The 20,566-nt window shown below is 41.1% G+C and overlaps 2 protein-coding genes across 3 annotated transcripts in view; one reads left to right on the top strand and one right to left on the bottom strand.

Annotated features, from left to right (window-relative positions):
• The window catches only part of SYAP1 (synapse associated protein 1), a 34,707-nt gene extending 24,053 nt beyond the window's left edge, over window positions 1-10,654 (top strand). The window contains exons 7-9 of the mRNA XM_040424737.1: window positions 1,345-1,403; window positions 6,070-6,214; window positions 10,151-10,654. Coding sequence (XP_040280671.1) covers window positions 1,345-1,403; window positions 6,070-6,214; window positions 10,151-10,278 — 332 coding nt within the window. The 3' untranslated portion in view covers window positions 10,279-10,654. The remainder of the gene's footprint in view (window positions 1-1,344; window positions 1,404-6,069; window positions 6,215-10,150) is intronic.
• Window positions 10,655-18,950: 8,296 nt separating this feature from the next.
• The window catches only part of LOC120995486 (ras GTPase-activating protein 4-like), a 236,031-nt gene continuing 234,415 nt past the window's right edge, over window positions 18,951-20,566 (bottom strand). Inside the window, exon 21 of one of the 2 annotated variants that reach the window (XM_040424735.1) lies at window positions 18,951-20,057. In XM_040424735.1, the coding sequence (XP_040280669.1) occupies window positions 19,927-20,057 (131 nt within the window). In that variant the 3' untranslated portion in view covers window positions 18,951-19,926. The remainder of the gene's footprint in view (window positions 20,058-20,566) is intronic. The other variant, XM_040424736.1, reaches the window with a different exon arrangement.

Raw genomic sequence — 20,566 nt, 5'->3', positions numbered from 1 at the left:
CGTTCCCTGGCCCTGTCAATCAACAAGCAGAGGGGGCGTCATTACCATCGGAGGATGCGGCTGCTACCAGCAAGTAGCCGCCCTACTTGCTGGTAGCAAGGTAATTTACATATTATAAAAATCGATTTTTAACAAATTCTACTGAACGAAAATCATTAATTAGCTTATGTATGATGAGATCGCAGTGTAGGGATTATTAGTAAAGAAAAAAAAAAAACGGTTTAATGGGGTGACAGAAGCCCTTTAAATACAAATTCTAATTGAACCAGGAAATTTATTGGGTGATCATGGATCAAACACCTGTTGTGAATTTTGCAGTTAAGCTCCTTGTTAGAAAACAACAAGTTGTGCAAAAAGTACTGAAACACTGAACAGTTGGACATGTGCAATCAAAAGTTTAGAGAAGGTCACATTAAGTTCACCTGTAAAGGTTAGAGTGCACTTTAGGTTCATCCTGAAATTCCACCCACAAGCCAAATATCCCTAACTTTTTGTGAGTAGTATATATGTGTACTTTTTTAAGTTACGTGAAAAACTATCGAGTATAAACTGCATAGAGGACCCCAATAAAGAGCCAACAGAATATCTACTACAATTAGCTCAAAGTTTTAAAAAGTTGTTCAGCTTTGTGTAGATTTCATGGTTTTCAGGAGTTCTCTGTTAAATGATCTCCTGCTTGTACTCGCTGTACTTTCTGCTAGCGGAATTACTTATAAGTCAGAGTTTATAGACTGAGCAAACATCTAAATGATGTGAGTGATTTCAAGAAATAAAGCCAGGGACTGGAACATGGACACAGCAGAGGACCACAGTGGCAGAGAGCGTGCAAGTATGAATCTTCTGTTTACAGAGACAGGCTGCATGTATTCATTATTCCCAGAGAACCCCTTTAAAGGGAACCTGTCACCGGGATTTTGTGCATAGAGCTGAGGACATGGGTTGCTAGATGGCCGCTAGGACATCCGCAATACCCAGTCCCCATAGCTCTGTGTGCTTTTATTGTGTATAAAAACCGATTTGATACATATGCAAATTAACCTGAGATGAGTCAGAGCTTGAAAATATGACTCTTCTCTGGTCACACAAGTAAGATATGACTCTTTTATGTTAATTTGCATATGTATCAAATCGTTTTTTTTTTACACAATAAAAGCACACAGAGCTATGGGGACTGGGTATTGAGGATGTGCTAGTGGCTATCTAGCAACCCATGTCCTCAGCTCTATACCCAAAATCCCGGTGACAGGTTCCCTTTAAGGTGTTCAGAGCGGCTTATGGCTGAGGTATGTCACTAGACATCACACATGGTTTTCTAATGACTTTTCTGTCTTCAAACTGTTCTAGAAACTGTAAGACCAAAGACTCCACCAGTAGCTATCAAGTCTCCACATAAAACTCAGGAGGTAATGATCACCCTTTTTTCACTCACGTAATTTGTTTGCTGCATAGTATCTTCCATTGTATGTAGTGTTGTATATTGTAACAGTAGAGTGGTATCTTATCATGCTCAGCCCTTTATTTTAGTCCTTCTATCCAAAACATCCCAAAAAATGTCAGGTTAACATCATGTTCTTAGCAGATCCATTTAACATATGCCAACAGAAGGGCTTCTCCTGCTCTATAACATTATGCCTGTAGATTACAATGCATTTTCATAGTGACAGGTTCCCTTTAACCCCTTAACGACCTAGGACAAGAATGCTTGTCCTCAATCGCCGGCACTTAGCGCTAGAGGACGAGCGTTCTCGTCCTGCAGTCGTTCCTCCCCCCGTGTGCGGTCCGCCGATCAGCAGCAGAGATCCGGCGGTTACTGACAGCTGACCGCGGCATATGGGAGGTTTGCGCTCCCTCACCTCATACATCGGGTTGGTTCCCGCGCTGCTGTGGCGGGGACTCGATGGTTGCCATGGCAGCCCCAAGCCATTCCAAGGCTTGGGGCCTGTCATGTACGGAAGCCTAAGAGGCCCAGCCCCCAGGCTGGGACTCCTAGGCAACTGTTAGCATCTTACAGTGTAAGACACTAACAGTTCAATACAGCACAATACACATGTATTGTGCTGTATTGAAACAAGGATCAGACCCTGTCCCATAGTGGGACAAATAATAAAGTGAAAAAAATAAAGTTAATAAAATTAACGTTTTTTACAAAAAAAATTAAACCTTTTAAGTAACAAAAACAAACAAAAAAACGTCCTTTTCCAAAAAGAAAGTAAAAAAAATAGGTAAAAGACATATAGACATATTGGGTATCGTCGCGTCCATATCGACCAGCTCTATAAACGTATCACATGACCTAACCCCTCAGATGAACACCGTCTAAAAATTAAAAATGTGCTAAATAATTTTTGTCACCTTACATCACAAAAAGTACAACAGCAAGCGATCAAAAAGGCGTACGCCCACCAAAATAGTACCAATCTAACCGTCACCTCATCCCGCAAAAAATGAGCCCCTACCTGAGACAATCGCCCAAAAAATAAAAAAAACTATGACTCAGAATATGAAGACACTAAAACATCATTTTTTTGTTTTAAAAAAGCTGTTATTGTGTAAAACTTACATAAAAAAAATAAAAGTATACATATTAGGTATCACCACGTCCGTGACAACCTGCTCTATAAAAATACCACATGATCTAACCTGTCAGATGAATGTTGTAAATAACAAAAAAAAAAAAACGGTGCCAAAAAAGCTATTTCTTGTTACCTTGCCTCACAAAAGTGTAATATAGAGCAACCAAAAATCATATGTACCAACAAAACTTCCACCCTATCCCTTAGTTTCTAAAATGGGGTCACTTTTTTGGAGTTTCTACTCTAGGGGTGCATCAGGGGGGCTTCAAATGGGACATGGTGTAAAAAAAAAACAGTCTAGCAAAATCTGCCTTCCAAAAACCGTATGGCATTCCTTTTCTTCTGCGCCCTGCTGTGTGCCCGTACAGCAGTTTACGACCACATATGGGGTGTTTCTGTAAACTACAGAATCAGGGCCATAAATAATGAGTTTTGTTTGGCTTAACCCTTGCTTTGTAACTGGAAAAAAAATATTAAAATGGAAAATCTGCCAAAAAAGGGAAATTTTGAAATTGTATCTCTATTTTCCATTAATTCTTGTGGAACACCTAAAGGGTTAACAACGTTTGTAAAATCAGTTTTGAATACCTTGAGGGGTGTAGTTTCTAGAATGGGGTCATTTTTTGGTGGTTTCTATCATGTAAGCTTCACAAAGTGACTTCAGACCTGAACTGGTCCTTAAAAAGTGGGTTTTTGAAAATTTCTGAGAAATTTCAAGATTTACTTCTAAACTTCTAAGCCTTGTAACGTCCCCCAAAAATAAAATGTTATTCCCAAAATGATCCTAACATGAAGAAGACATATGGGAAATGTAAAGTAATAACTATTTTTGTAGGTATTAATATGTATTATAGAAGTAGAGAAATTGAAACTTGAAATTTTTTTTTTATAAATAAAAATGAATTTTTTTACTCCATTTTACCAGTGTCATGAAGTACAATATGTGACGAAAAAACAATCTCAGAATGGCCTGGATAAGTCAAAGCGTTTTAAAGTTATCACCACATAAATTGACACTGGTCAGATTTGCAAAAAATGGCCTGGTCCTGATGGTGAAAATGAGCCCGGTCCTTAAGGGGTTAAACATATCTGCTAAGCGGATGACACAAAAAATTTGAACCAAGCCAAAGGTGTCCTTGGGCATAGCGTTGTGAAGAAGCTAAGTGAGGGGCATAGAATGATACATGGTATAGCGCAGCTTAGGTGATTAAATATGTTTGCCTAGGACTTTATGAACCACAATATTTCAGAGATTAAAGAGCAGCGTGGAGGGTGTAATATAGGTGTGATATAGGTTTTGTAATCATTATTGGCTTACTCGAACTGTCTTAAAGAGGACCTTTCACTTGTAAAAACAATGTGAACTAAGTATGCTGCCATGTAGAGCTGCGCCCGGGGATTTCACTGCACTTACTATTATCCCCGGGCGCCGCTCCGGTCTCCCGTTATGCCCTCCGGTACCTTTGCTCTGTAAGTTATAGTAGGCGGTGTCTTCCCTTGTCCTGTGGGCGTCTCCTTCTCCTAGGCTGCAGCGCTGGCCAATCGCAGTGCACAGCTCACAGCCTGGGAGAAAAAAACCTCCCAGGCTGTGAGCTGTGCGCTGCGATTGGCCAGCGCTGCAGCCTAGGAGAAGGAGACGCCCACAGGACAAGGGAAGACCCGCCTACTATAACTTACAGAGCAAAGGTACCGGAGGGGAGAACGGAGCGGCGCCCGGGGATAATAGTAAGTGCAGTGAGATCCCCGGGCGCAGCTCTACATGGCAGCATACTTAGTTCACATTGTTTTTACAAGTGAAAGGTCCTCTTTAATCTTTATTGAAATCAGTTGAATGATCTGAAACATTTAAATGACAAATTAGCAAAAATATAAGAAAGCGGGTGGGGGGCCAATATTTTTTCACAGCACTGTATATGGTATATGTATGTGTGTGTGTGTGTGTGTGTGTGTGTATATATATATATATATATATATATATATATATATATATATATATATATATATATATATATATATATACCTGTATATATATATACCTGTATGGTTCTGCATACCACAGTTGGCTTCAGAATACACTGTGAATGTGTATAGTTTATTCATTTGCGGATAAATGATGACATGCCAAATGTATCTTGAGATCTTCAGTATGGGGGTCATTTCAGACACCAGTCTCAACCCCTTGTGCTGGCGGTGGATCCGCCAAAGTTATGTAGAGGCGTCGGCCTCTACATAACTTCGGCACATCCACCGCCGGTCTAAATGTAAGGCTACTTTCACACTAGTGTTTTTTTGCGGATCCGTCATGGATCTGCAAAGATTCTTCTGTTACCATAATACAACGCATGCATCCGTCATGAACGGATATGGTTGTATTATGTCTTCTATAGCTATGACTGTTCCGTCTTGAACACAATTGAAAGTCAATGTGGGGAAGGATCCGTTTTCTATTGTGTCAGAGAAAACGGATCCGTCCCCATTGACTTACATTGTGTGCCAGGACGGATCCGTTTGGCTCCGCTTCGTCAGGCGGACAGCAAAACGCGGTGTCTGCCTCCAGAGCGGAATGGTGACTGACTGGAGGCAAACTGATGCATTCTGAGCGGATCCTTTTCCATTCAGAATGCATTAGGGCAAAACTTATCCATTTTGGATCACTTTTGAGAGCCCTGAACGAATCTCACAAACGGAAAGCCAAAACGCCAGTGTGAAAGTAGCCTAAGCCAGCTTCCTTGCTGGCTTAAATTTAGACCATATTCTATGCCTAAACCAGGCATACAAAATGATGAAGGGGTGTTCACCAGGGAGGAGTCTGCCCTGTTTCTCCCTGGGCGTTCCTTCTCCCAGGCTGTAGCGCTGTCCAATCGCAGCGCAGAGCTCACAGCCTGGGAGGTTTTTATTTCTCCTTGGCTGTGAGCTCTGCGCTGCGTAGCAATTACCATACAGCGCGGGAGGAGGTAACAGGGCCACAGCGGGCGAACGGAGCGGCGCCCAGGGATAATAGTAAGTGCAGTGAGATCCCTGGGGGTCGCTCTACATGTCCAGATAAGGTCCTCTTTAAGGATGGTCTCTAAATTATAAGTAACATGTGCTATAAATGTCACATACTGTGACTGGCACTATCACTAAAAGGGAGTGCCCTTTGCATCACTTGTTTCCAAAGTGTGGCTGAGGGCTCTCAGAGACCATTTTAGTGATTGGTGGGGATCATAGCAGTTGTGCAAACACCGATTTAATGCACGCAGCAGTTTTCTTCTGGCCGAGTCTCCACTGGTTCCCATTATAGTGAATGGAGCCGGTCGGAGCCTTACAAACCTCCAACAGTGCTGGAGTGCGCATTGATCCGGGAGGAAACAGCCTGCCGGGTCTCTGCTGGTGTGCAACAGGACGAAATTTTATTTATTTATTTCCTTCTTTGTTTACATATCCTATGGGTAGGCTATAAATGTGCATGGTGGAAAATTCCTGTTGAATATAATGTAATGTCATTAACACGCAGGAAGAAGAGGAGATTTCTACCAGTCCTGAAGTTTCAGAATTTGTAAGTGAAGCTTTTGACTCTTGTAACATAAATCAGGAAGACCTGAGAAAAGAAATGGAACAATTTGTTCTTGACAAAAAAGATGAACTCGACACTGCAGAAGGTAAACCAATTAGTATTCTTATAAGAAACATGGCTTATACAGGGTTTGCAATAAATGTTGGAGGTTTTCCAGGATTTAGATAATGCTGGCCTATCCTTAGGATACTCATCAATATCAGATTGCGGGAATGCAGTCAACCATCTGGAGCTAGAAACTATACAGTGGATGGAAGGCTTTCGTCAACGTTGTAGTTTTGGGTGTGCTGCAGTTCAGCTCCTTTTATTTGAATGGGTCACTGCTCAGTAGACAATACTTCTGGTTCTGTCCACTGTATAATTGGATCAATGGGGTTTCCGGTTGTTGGACCCCCGCTGATCTGATGTTGAAGACCTATCCTGAGAATAGGCCATCATTTTCAAAGTATCCTTTTATTGATAAAAAAAAAAAATCTCTTTTTAAAGGGGTTGTTTGACTTTATTTAAAAAGCTGGGCAAAGCCCCTAAATTTTTTAAAATAATGAAAAAATTGTATACTCACTACTTAATCCCACACATCTTCCAGCCCCCCCACTACTGCCACAATCAATAGACAACTGGTTGTAAAGTTTTCGATTAATTAAGCATACAGTGACAGTTTCATGGTGACGGACTTGCTGCATTGTGCCACAAAAAAATGTATATGCTGGTAGTGACTAGCTATTCACGGACTGATTGGTTTCTCAGTGTGTCTAGAAATTAAAAGGTCACTAACTGTTCACACAACTCTGCATAAATCAATAATACCAGTGACCACAAGAAACTTTGTAATATGTCTTATCAGTGAGAAATATCTAGTTCTCATGTTATTAGCGGTTTACCTCTATCCCCCCCCCTTCCATGCTCATTTAAACCCATCCAGAACTGATCAGCCCCACAGAAGGATCATTTTACACTTGTCAATTCAAGTCTGTGGAAAGGGAAGGGGGGTGTGAGCAGGAGCTGAGTGAGACACACACACAGACAAACTGCACAACAGAATAGGAACTTTATATCTCAACACAAGTGCTTTATTCACAACCATATAGCTTAGTTCTTCTCTGTAATGTCCACTATGATCCTGGGGCTGCTTCTGAGTGAGTAAGAGAAAGTTAGCCGGCAGATTCTCCTCTATTTTCTGTGTGCAGTGGATGGCAGCTAGTGTACACACACACGAGATCTGTGAGGACAGCAAACGGGACATTCAGCATGCACTGGGGAAATCTGCTAAAAAATGCCAGATACAAGTTGTATAGTAGTGTTATTACTCATGTACACATACTGTACTATTGATGTAATGCAAAGTTTGTTGAAAGGTTAGGTATCCTTTAGTAAACCAAGTCTATCTGCTGGTGAGTTCCATTTGCAGTGCATGTGGTCTCACCTTTGTTAATTGGATACTCCAATAAATGATTTTATGACTTATATGTAGATACCTAGTCCATTATGTACACTTTTCACGCTTTCTCATACAAGGGGTTTCCAAGCTGGATATCCCCCAGTATTAACTTGCAATACCCTAGTAGGTAATATTGACAGAGGTTCTCTGAAAGCCTGCACATCTGAACAGTTAAAGAGGTATTCTGTTTATATAAAGTTATATCTATTAGGTCGATTGGTATCCTACTGCTGGGACCCTCACCGATCATGAGAGCCCGGTACCCTTTGGAACCCCTAAAATGAACAAAGCGGTCAGACATGGCTTTCTCTGGAACTCTCATAGAAATGAATGGAGTGGCCGCACGCATGCCCAGCTGGCCGCTCCGTTTATTTTGGGGAGCTTTAGGGCATAATGGGCCTCAGAGTTCTCACGATCAGTGGCAGTCCCGGTGATCGGACCCCCACCAATCAATATTTATCCCCTATCCTGTGGGGTATATAACCGAAGTACCCTTTTAAGACATTACCTGCATGTAATGCAGGTGGACCCTCCTTTCTGTGTAGAACTCATGAGTGGTGTTTTGCTGGATAGCTTGATTATCCACTCTATGTGCAGTGGAAAGAATTCTCTGTATCTGTAGGCCCATCTGGCTTTTGTTTAGGTCATGTACATTGTCTCCAGCGTGGAGAGGATCTTCTAGAGGACTATGTGAATTTTTTACATTTTAATGATCATGGACATTTTTCAAGGATCCGTTTTTTTTGCAGACAGAAATTCAGTTATAGCTATGTTCATAAGGCCTTAACCAAGTATCAAAGACAATTTGCTCCCAGTTAAAGCCATGTACAGTTTCTCAACATTTGTATAGCAGGTAAGTCTTTTTGTGAGCTTACATTTAAAGGGGTTCTCTGGGGAAGATAAAAATGAAAATACTGAAAAAACATGTTATTATAAATAGACTCTTAAATTCCTTTAATTTATTTATAATGGCTCGTTTAGTCTAGGGGACAATCGGTGAAGGAAGATAAAATGGCGGCTCTTGGATTTATGATCATAAAATCTGTCCTTCTCGTGACACTGCAGAGCCCTATTTAAAGTCTCAGCTGTGGGAAGCTGTATATTATGTGCAGATGACAGCGGAGATAACTTCTCTGCTGTGTCCCTGTGTTTCAGAAAGGAGTTTACCTCATCCCGTACTGGTAGGCTGAGGTGTTTTCTAATGACGCACCTCACCCACAGCAGCGCGTTTAGTCCTCATTCCTACCCTTTAGCCTGCCAGTACAGGATGAGGTAAACACTTTTCTGAAACACAGGGACACAGCGGAGAAGTTATATACATAATATACAGCTTCCCACAGCTGAGACCAGCAGACTTTACATAGGGCTCTGTGCTCTGCTTTCTCACACCGGCCATCCTGCAGTGTCACGAGAAGGACGGATTTTATGATAATAAATCCAAGAGCCGTCATTTTATCTCCTTCACTGATTGTCCCCTAGACTTAATGAGCCATTATAAATAATTTAAAGGCATTTAAGAGTTTACTTATAATAACATGTTTTTTCAGTATTTTCATTTTTAGGTGATTATTATCTTTCCCAGAGAACCCCTTTTTAAAGGGGTTGTGCAGGGGGTTTATATTAGTGACCTATCCCCAGGATAGGTCATCAATATTAGATCGCCCCCCTCAGATCAGATCAGTCTGAAGAGGAGGTGGCGCACATATGAGTGCTGCTGTCTCTTCAAGATCATACTGTACGTCATCTTGCTTGCGACAGCGGCGCAATGTAACTTCCGCTGCAAGTGAAATTACATGTAATGTGGGGCAATCTTGAAGAGGAAGCAGCACTGGCACCATTGCTGCCTCCTCTTTGAACATCGGGTGTACTGGAAGTCAGACCCCTGCACAACCCCTTTTAAGTCACAGAAAAGGCCTTATTGACACCTCTGTTTTTTCTGTCTGCGAAAAAACTATCCGCTTTTCATCTATGACAATATTCAGTGTGTCAATTTTCTTTTCTTTTCTTTGAATCACTGATATGTTAATAATACCTAAGCGTATATTCAAATGTTAGCAGAAATATATACTGTAAAATTGCAGCATTTTTAACAGCTTTTTTTTGCGGTCACAAGTTATTGTGTACTGTTTAGGCCTCATGCACACGACAGTTGTTTTTTGCATCCGCTAAAAAAACGGATGCGGCATCCGTTTTTTTGGAGGATCCGTTTTTTTCCACAGATCCCTTGTAATAAATGCCTATCCTTCTCCGCAAATGTGAAAAAAGTAGGACATGCACAATTTTTTTGCTGAAGGGAAACACGGACAACAGACGCAGAACACAAACGGATGAACTATCAGCATTTTTTTGCTGACCCATTGAAATGAATGGGTCCCCATCCTATCCGTAAAAAAAACGGAACGGAGGCCGAGAAAAACAACTGTCGTGTGCATGAGGCCTTAGTGTTTTTATTAGGTTTGTGGATTCTTTTTTGTTTTCTGTTTAGTGTTTTTATGGCTTTTTTATTTTAATAAGAAATAAAAAACAATGAATAAACTGTGTGTGAAGTAGGCCCTAAAGTGATTTCTGTGTTTTTTCCTTCAGAGGAATCAGAAGACTGGATAAAGGAATTGCAGCAAGTGGTTCAGGAATATGAAGTAGTCTCTAGCACAGATAAAATGAAGGACGAGAACTGGGACAAGGAGATTGAGGAACTTCTCCAAGAAAATTAACTGTTTCTTTTCTCTGTGGTTTCCTGGAAAGCTACTTTGCTGAAATATAACATTAGCCATTCCATAATGCAAACTACTCCTGACTCTGTGAAATGATGTTTGGGATTTTTGTGGGGTTTCTGTGATACACTCTGAGGATTGCAGTTGAACTTTTCAATATGCCAGCTGGAAAAGTAATGCAATTCACATGGACCTATGGGAAATCTCTTCCGTTATAACCTTTTCTGATATGGTTTTATTATGTAAAAATATTTTATAAGTGATCATTTAATGACTTGAGCAATGATTTCAACTTGGGGCATATCAGTTTTCAATTTACAGATTTTTTTTAACTAAAATTTAGTTCACTTTAAATAAAGGTTAGACCTGAAATCTATCCCATATTTACCGCTTTATAAGATAGCAGTGTGTCTTATAAAGCGAAACTAGTGAGCCTTTCCATTATGGAAGGGCTCACTAGTATGCAGGAGGTGTGGAGAGCGGTCCCTGTACTAATCGCTCCCTGGTATTCCTTCAGGCGCTGCACTGTCCTTGCTGTGTACAGGGTTAGGACATAGTGCGCGCGCTATGGCCTAACGTTGTATGCAGTCAGGTCACAGTGCAACATGAACCTGAAAATACCAGGGAGCGGTGAATGCAGGATAGACCGCCGGATCTGCAGAGTGGCGGCGGAGCAGGAGAGGTAAGTTAATTAATTTTTTTATATCTGATGGGGGTCTGATCTGTGGTATGATATGGGGGATCTGATCTGAGGAAAAATATTTTTTTTCTTATTTTCTACCTCTAAAACCTTTCAATAATTCTCAGATGCCAAATAATAGGTTATATGCACTTTGGTACTTTTTCCACATGGCCATATTAGCAATTAATACTACAGCAGACACTTCAGAAAGGACTACTGGTGTGTATCCCTATCTGACACCAGCCCTTCACTACTATAACTTATGAAGATGTGGATTTTTGGCCAGTTGTAGCCTGGACATATTTGAGCTGGTGCTTGCCAAAGAGTGCTAGGGAAAATGATTAATTTGATTAGGTTTGATTAAAAAATAATTCATGTTAGATTTTCTGTTTTGCTTAAATTTAGTTCTCATTGACCCCGTCTTGCTATTGATGCCTTTATAGCATAACACAAAGAGAATGTGTCATCAGAAAACTACCCATTGTTTAAATTAACTTTTTATGGGAAACTTTTTTATTTATTTTTATTTTCCAGGTCAATATCTAGACCAAAAAATAATAAAACCTTGCAGTTTTTGCGCTGGCCACTAAGCCTAATAATATGCCAATGCTTCCTCTTCTGTAGAGACTATTTCAGCAGTCTTCTCATCACAGGCAGGATTACAATAAAAGATAACACCTCTGTATAGATAACACAGGATCCACCACTTACAATAGCTTATCTACTCCTCCCTCCCTGCACAATGACAGAACATGCCTCTAAAACCCTACCATGGAAGTCAATGAGAACACTGAACATTGTTGTATCTGTGGACCTGTTGCTGCTGTCAAAAATATTTCTAAATTCTCTTAATATCTCAGACAAGAAAGGCTGCCCCTATAATATTGCATAGACAATAGAGTATAATCAAATAAAAACTGATTTCACAAACTGCTTTTAATTGGCAGAGAAAAAATTGTGACACATTTCCAGGTTTAGAAAAGAGGATCTACATTTTTTTTGTCCTCCAGAAATAGTGCTCCATCCGACCATGAGCAGATTTTGCAATTCATCTTCATTCGCTGGAGTTTGAATGGGCTGCAATACCAGACACACCTCATGGACATATCTGTTGCTGGAGAGAAGAAGATCCCCTTATAATTTTAGATGTTATAGTTTCATGTTTCTGCAAAATGTTATTTATCCATCCTTGAATTGATGTAATAGGAATTGGTGCCTTGCACCAGTAGCACCGTGCTAATATTTGTATTCTGTATATAACTTTATTTTATTGACCAGTTCCTCTTGAAACTGACAACATCGTACATTGTATAATGAACTTAACGGTAATTAAAAACAACCAACACATTTAATACAATGCCAAATGTTTTGTAGGTGCTTCCTCTAATATTCACCACCCATTAATTAGGAAATGTCTGTGTCTTATTAGTGCCGTGCTATTAAACTTGACTGAATAGGCAAGTAGTCTGCAAGGACAGCTGCTAGGTCTGTTTTAGTTTCAAGAAAACCTGTCACAACGAAATGCAGTGTAATCTGCAGGCAGCATGATATAGAGCAGGAGGAACTGAGCAGATTGATATATAGTTTTATGTGAAAAGATTCAGTAACACTTGTAAGTTATACATGTATATCTCTGCTCTTGCGGAACTTGAATCAGTCACCACGATTGTGGACTATTATCTGCAGTAATGTATCAGTACTGCAGATAAGGAGTCTAGATTGCTATTTATTTTCCTACTGCTCCTGGTTCCCCCTGCTGTCAGCACTCGAAGCTGCACTGAAATACACAGTGCAGACTCCTGTGCTGTGCTAATATAATGGAGAGGACTCTTGCACATGCACTGCAGTCCTGATAATTTATTTCAGCACAGGTTGGGGGGGAGGGGGGCCTTTGGGAGAGTAGGAAAATAAAAAAAATTTGATCTGGACTCCTTATCTACAGTCCTACTTATGTATTACTGCAGATTATAGTCCAATAGACTAGTGACAGATTCACTTTAAGACCACCCTTGTACACAGTGACTGACAACTGTGTATACACTTACACATAGAATGTTATCAATCCATCACTGATCACACCTATCCCGTGTACAACTCAGTGACTGACAGCTATCTATGTATACACACTTACACAGATAATACAATCAATCACTGATAACACCTCCTCTGTGTACTACTATCAGTGACTGACAGCTATCTATGTATACACACTTACACAGATAATACTATCAATCACTGATAACACCTCCTCTGTGTACTACTATCAGTGACTGACAGCTATCTATGTATACACACTTACACAGATAATACTATCAATCACTGATAACACCTCCCCCATATACAGCTATCAGTGACTGACTGCTATCTATGTATACACACTTACACAGAGAATGCTATCAATCACTGATAACACCTCCTCTGTGTACTACTATCAGTGACTGACAGCTATCTATGTATACACACTTACACAGATAATACTATCAATCACTGATAACACCTCCTCTGTGTACTACTATCAGTGACTGACAGCTATCTATGTATACACACTTACACAGATAATACTATCAATCACTGATAACACCTCCCATGTGTACTACTATCAGTGACTGACAGCTATCTATGTATACACACTGAAGCCTCATTCACACGTCAGTGTTTTGGTCAGTGATTTTCCATCAGTGATTTTGAGCCAAAATCAGGTTCTGTGTCTACAGCCGCACCTGGTTTTGGCTCACAATCACTGATGAAAATCAGATCAAAACATTAATGTGTGAATAAGGTTTTACATAGACAATGCTATCAATCGCTGATAAGAACCCCCTCCCCCACGCTGCTATTTTCGGCACTCCTATAGAAATAAATGGAGGGCGCTGTACTCTAAAAGTACTGACTGCCATCACAGCAGTGACAAACCTCATAAATCAGTGGGTTTGCAGGCGATAGGTTCCCTTTAAAATGTGTAATGCTAGTGCTGTTTTAGCGCAAATTGGCCCCTTTCCGGGTCAGCTGTGTCCCTGTTTTGAGTTCAGTGGGAAAAAGTGTCCGGATACGTCCCGATGTATTGCGGCAAACCCGCGCGAGTAGGTATGCAATTGCAGTCAGTTTTGACTGCGATTGCGTTCCGATGTTCAGTTTTTATCGCGCGGGTGCAATGTGTTTTGCACGCGCGTGATAAAAAAACCGACTGTGGTACCCAGACCCGAACTTCTTCACAGAAGTTCAGGTTTGGGTTAGGTGTTGTGTAGATTGTATTATTTTCCCTTATAACATGGTTATAAGGGAAAATAATAGCATTCTGAATACAGATGCATAGTACAATAGGGCTGGAGGGGTTAAAAAATTATTTAACTCGCCTTAAGGGTCCATTCACATGTCTGTGTGTGTTTTGCGGACCGCACATCGCCGGCACTTAATAGAAAATGCCTATTCTTGTCCGCAATTGCGGACAAGAATAGGACATGTTCTATTTTTTCCACAATTCCGGATCCAGGCAGCACATCGTGCGGCCCCATAGAAATGAATGCGTCCACAATTCCGTTCCGCAAAATGCAGAACAGAATTGCGGACGTGTGAATGAAGCCTAATCCACTTGTTCGCGCAGCCAGCATCTCTTCTGTGAGCAATAGGACCTTTGATGACGTCACTACGCTCATCACATGGTCCATCACCATGGTAATGGATCATGTGATGAGCGTAGTGACGTCATCAAAGGTCCTATTCTTCACAGAACAAGACAGAAGAGATGCCGGCTGCGCGAACAAGTGGATTAAGGTGAGTTAAAATATTTTTTATTATTTTTTAACCCCTCCAGCCCTATTGTACTATGCATGCTGTATTCAGAATGCTATTATTTTCCCTTATAACCATGTCAGGCACAACATTTATAAACGCACATGTGACATTTTCTACACTAAAAAGCTGTCAGGTGGCCAGTACCAGAAGAGGAACGTGTTGTGTGACATTTCAACATAAGTGAATATGAGTGGGACAGATTTAGTACAGCAAAGTCACCAGAATTCTGGCTTAGGCTACTTTCACACTAGCGGCAGGACAGATCCAACAGGCTGTTCACCCAGTCGTATCCGTCCTGCCGCTATTTCGCAGTGCCGCCGCTCTGTCCCAATTGACTATAATGGGGACAGGGGCAGAGCTCCGGCACAGCACGGCAGTTCGCGGTGAGAGGCTGCCGGACATGCAGTACTTTTAGTCCGGCGGCCTTTCGCCGTGCAGTGCTGCGCCGGAGCTCCGCCCCCGTCCCCATTGACTATAATGTAGCTCAGTCACATTACCTCCATGTTAGACAGCTACATGGTTTTGGAGCTGCCAAATATATTTTTTGCAGAGAAGGTCATTGTTGTGAGCGAGAGAGATGCTGAATGGTGCCAACCAAGATATACCTTCAGGTCCACATTCCCACCAGATCTGTTCTTTAACCCTTCTGTTTTTGTGTTTTAGTTTTTTACTCCCTGCGCACAGCATTATCATGATTGATAATGCTGTGTGCCTCTGCCTGACCTTTCCGTAAGGCTGGGTTCACACTTGAGCGCATTTTATATGCGCGTTTTTATGCGCGTTTTTTTGCAATAGTAAACGCGTGTTTGACACGCGTTTGTGTGATTGACTGTAGTGTCCTATGGCCACAAACGCGCGTCAAAACGCCCCAAAGAAGCTCAAGAACTTGTTTGAGCGTAGGGCGTTTTTCAGCGCGTTCAAACGCTCAAGTGAGAACCAGGGCCATAGGGAAGCATTGGTTTTCATGTGTTGAGCGTTTTACAGCGCGTTTGAACGCGCTGTAAAACGCTCAAGTGTGAACCCAGCCTAACGGAATCATACTGACAGCTTTTCCTAAGTCCAGAACGCAGGATCCCTTTCTCACACGGAGCGTGATTCCCTCAAGGGACACGCTTGTGTGAAAGAGCCAGTAGATCGCTTGTCCCATAGACTGCAATGAATTACTGCCTGTGCAATATTCAATATATTCCATTTTTGCACTGTTGGGAGTTTAGTGCAGGTGCAGTTTGTTAGAATGGAGGAGGCTCAGTGATATGTCTGGTCACCCTCCATCAGCAGCCATCTTATGGACAGCACAGAAGCTTTTCCTAACAAGGGCACATGGCTTATGAAATCTACCAAACGGCACACAATAATAAGAAAAAGCCATATTATTAAGTACCGTAGTAATCTTACATACACATTGATATTTGTATTACTTTGGGCTCCTTCAGATGATCGTATGTGTTTTGTGGTCCGCAAATTGTGGATCCCAGCCATGTGCGTTCTGCATTTTGGGAAATGCACACGGCCAGCCCTATGATAGAAATGCCTATTCTTGTCTGCACTTGCGGACAAGAATAGTACATGCTCTATCTTTTTTTGCGGGGCCGTGGAACAGAAATATGGATACAGCCCCATTGAAATGAATGATGCAGATTGCAGACACATAAATATGGTCATGGGAAAAACAGCATACAATATTGCTTGGGTTAAAATGTTAGTGCCATATGCCAGAAACGGTTGTGTCCTTCTCCCTTATGTCAGTGCCTGATTAAGAATCCTATAGATTTAAAAAGCCAATGAAAATGTAGCTCTCACTTTTTCCCTAATGAAGAAGCATGGGTGCATGTCTGAGAAACTATATAAGGGGTCATCCAGGATAAAAACATGGCTGCTTGCTTCCCAGAACTAATCTGTGTGGTATGAGCCCCATTCACTTGATGGAGCTGTTCCACCAGATGCAGCTTGGACAGGATTGGCATGGTCAGCAGCTTGTATTTCTAATCCTAGACAAGATATGAAATACGGACGAGTTCATTACACATGCCCACCTGTCGGCTCACCAAGTACACTGCACATTCAACAATGGTTTTCTTTTGCTGAACCAATGGAGCTCAGACCTGCGCAATTTTATTTATACAGATATTTAGGAAAAATAGGTTAGTGCCATGTGATATTAGTTTTGTGTTAAAAAGGACAAAATACTATAGCAATGATACCTTTATTGTCGAACCAGAAAAATATTTGCAACTTTTAAGCTTTCAGAGGCCCTCTTATCAGGTAAGTTTACAAATAAATGACTGAGAGAAAAGCATATTTAAAAGATGTAACAAATACATTTGTACATGGGGTGATACATGTGACAGACCCCATTTTCTGCGCTCTTGCAGAGATCCAGCGTTGTCCCATTGAAATGAAATGCTAGTAGCACATAATAGATATTTTGGGCCAGATTTATCATTAGCTCAGGTCAGAATAATGGAGTGAAAAAGTCCCAAAGGCTAAAACTGCGCACAAATTTGCGACTTTTTTCTGCTCTGCACTATGCTCGCCAGTTTTCTGAAAGTGGGCGTGTTTTCTTATGTAAATGAATCTCTAGACAGATTTACTATTGGGACTATTTAAAAAAGTCGCAAAAAAGTCTCAATTTCACTCCAGTGAGGACCATGCTTATCTTATGAGACTTTTTAATAGAACATGCGACTTTTTCATAAAAACGTGCGACTTTTTCATAAAAACGTGCGACTTTTGTAAAGCTGCTTACTGACGGATAAACTGCTACCGTCAAACCACATTTATTACAGTCTTAAAGGGCCGATCATAAATCTGACTTGGCTAAAACTGACTTTAGCATATGTTAAAGTGGAGTGAGCTGTCAGAGGAATGATAAATCTGGCCCATAGTGTCTACCCATATAACCTGCATTACAACATGGTCCTTTCTGAACAGCACATGATGTGGATTACACAAGGTTTTCTGAGCGGATTTTCGGGTGGAAAAACGCAGTGATGCAGTAACAGGAAAGTGTATGAGATTAGACAAATCTCATGCACATTTTGCTTTCTTCTGTGCGGATATTAATTTGCCATGCAGATTTAGAAATCCTCAGCGTGTCAACTGTGCGGATTTCACCTATTTCTATGCAAAGGGTGAGATCAGGGCAAAACTGCAACAAAATCTGCAAATAACACAGAATTTCTGTTGGTGTCAACCCACACCTGTGTGCCGGTAGCCTAATGAGGGACATTTGAGGTTGTCACCTGAGGTGTAATTTGAAGTTCGTGGGCATTGATGCTACAGCCCCATTCACACGACTGTATTTTTGGTCCGCCTTTGATCCGCATTTTTTGCAGATTGGATGTGGATCCATTCATTTCGATGGGGCAGCATTGCGTGCTGTCCGCATCCATATGTCCTTTCTTCAGTCCAGCAAAAAAGATGTTTTGTGGACAAGAATAGACATTGGTACAATGGGTCCACAAAAAAATGGATGCAACACAGATGACACATGGACGTCATCCTTATTTTTTTCTGACCACAAAATACACCCTAAATTCTGTAAAAGGGCCCCTAACCTACTATGTGATGTTTATAATACTGGTGTCTTCTTATTTCGCAAAGGACTCATTCAATTCCCCTCAGGCACCAGATCGTAGATGTGACTGCAAGCCCTACACTGCCTGATGTTCGAGCAGTGCGCCAATGGATGACACATCCATCTGCGCTCGTTTACACCGGCCTGATTGTACAGGCTAATGCAAACTGAATGTGGGAGGAAAGATTGCTAGTGCAGTTGTTCCTCTCTCATTTACTTTTGCAGCACATCCCTGATTACACAGAGAGATGTGCTGCGATAATTGGGCATCTTTTATCCTGATGAAAGATACCCATCAGTTGACAAACGAGCGTTTGCTCATTCATCGGCTACTCAATCAATATGAGGCGATTATTGGGAACGAGCACTCCTACGAATGCCTGTTCTCAATAACTGGGTCAAAAACCGTGCGGTCTAAGAGGGCCCCTTACTCTAAGGACTCATGCACACGAACGTATTTTCTTTCCTCTTCCGTTTTTTTTTTTTTTGCAGAACCATTCACTTCAATGGGTCCGCAAAAACAATGGAAGGTACTCAGTGTGCATTCCGTTTCCGTATTTCCATTCCGCAAAAAAGTAGTGCATGTTCTATTATTGTCTGCAAATCACGGTCCAAGGCCCAATTCAAGTCAATGGGTCCGAAAAAAATACGCAACGCACACGGAACACAATCGTCATCCGTATTTTGCAGATCCATACTGTAAAAATGCTATGCCCAGCCCATATTGCTCATGTATTTGGTCATTAATAAGTTACTTTTTCCGTTTCCAATCCGCAAAAAACGTATCGCCTACGGAAACCATACGGATATGTTGTGTGGAATAACGGAACAGGACTTAAATAAGAGAAAAAAAAACTGATACGGAACAACGGATCCGTGAAAAACGGACTGCAAAACAACAACAGTCGTGTGCATAAGCCCTAATGCTGCTACTGGTTATCACCTTGAAAATCCCACATCTGTTTGTCTAAAATAAGATGAAAAGAACGTATTTGAATTGTTTGTGTAAAATACTGACCTTCACACAAGGAAAAATGCTCTTCAATAAGTATTCATACCTATATCTCTATCACCAGCATCACTAAGCCCACTCGATGTACTGATCCAGTGTTTCTTGTCTACATCTCTCCTACCTATTGTACATTTCTTCATTGTGTATTTTTAACATAACCATTTATGGCAAGATTTTAGGGGGCAGATTTTTTTTTTTCCTAAAGCTTCTGTACAACTATCTAAAAATCAACGGAAAAAACACAAAAGACAAACTATATCTGTTGTCAGTTTTAATAAAAAATAAAATGGTAATAGTGTTATATACAGCTTGCTATTATTGTGTGTGTGATATGTAAAAGCCTGCCTGGTTGTCCCAGCTGTGAAAGATTATACACTGGTGCAGAATAGATTAAAAACCTAGAAAAATGGCCTGGCAGGATATAGTTCCATTGTACTTGGTGTTCTCAGCTTTATAAATTACGACAGGCTGGACTAACTGCGTTAATGGTATTTTTGGCTAAATGTTACATGACTTGAATGTTGAATTTGTAGCATTATAGGTACATTCAGTTTTATCATTACAACCTTACAATATTTACAGGGGTTATACTTCCAGCAGGTACTTTTTTTCCTGATCAGCAAAATTTGGCGAATCAGCCAGGAAAGAATCATGAGCAACTTCGAGGTCTTTGAGAATCTGGAAAAGCTGTGTAGTACTGTCCTTTCTTGCAGGATCTAAAAGAAAAATATATTTTTTTTACTGCAATGAATTACATGGCGGAGGTTTGGTAATCCAGTACTGGCCAAAAACAGTGCCCAATGCAGGTTACTAGGATATCACCAGATATGTCCTGGGGTGGGGAAACCTAGGAAGCTGCTGTTTTCTGCAAGGTCTACTCTAGTCATCTGTACAACAGAAGGGCCAGCAGTGGACCTCATGTTCAGGGCCTGAAGGCAGAGAAGACCATTTAAAGCAGCTCAGTCATGTGTTTGATAAAACTATATTTGAGGGCAGCATAGGATGGAGGGGAGATACTCAGATAATGGATAACTAATTGATTCATTATGAATTTTCATGTAAGATGCTGAATAAATGCTACCAGGACTCACGGAGAAAGCCAGCCTGCCTGACAGCTCTACATGTATACAATCCCATACAGAGCTGTCATTTTGTGTGTGGGATGCATGTGTTTGAGCCCTGGCAACAGTTAAAATGGTTATCGCACAAAGGGCATCACCTATCT

The sequence above is a fragment of the Bufo bufo genome, chromosome 3 (assembly GCF_905171765.1).
Source record: "Bufo bufo chromosome 3, aBufBuf1.1, whole genome shotgun sequence".
NCBI lineage: Eukaryota > Metazoa > Chordata > Amphibia > Anura > Bufonidae > Bufo > Bufo bufo.
This window is presented reverse-complemented; position numbering and strand designations above follow the sequence as displayed.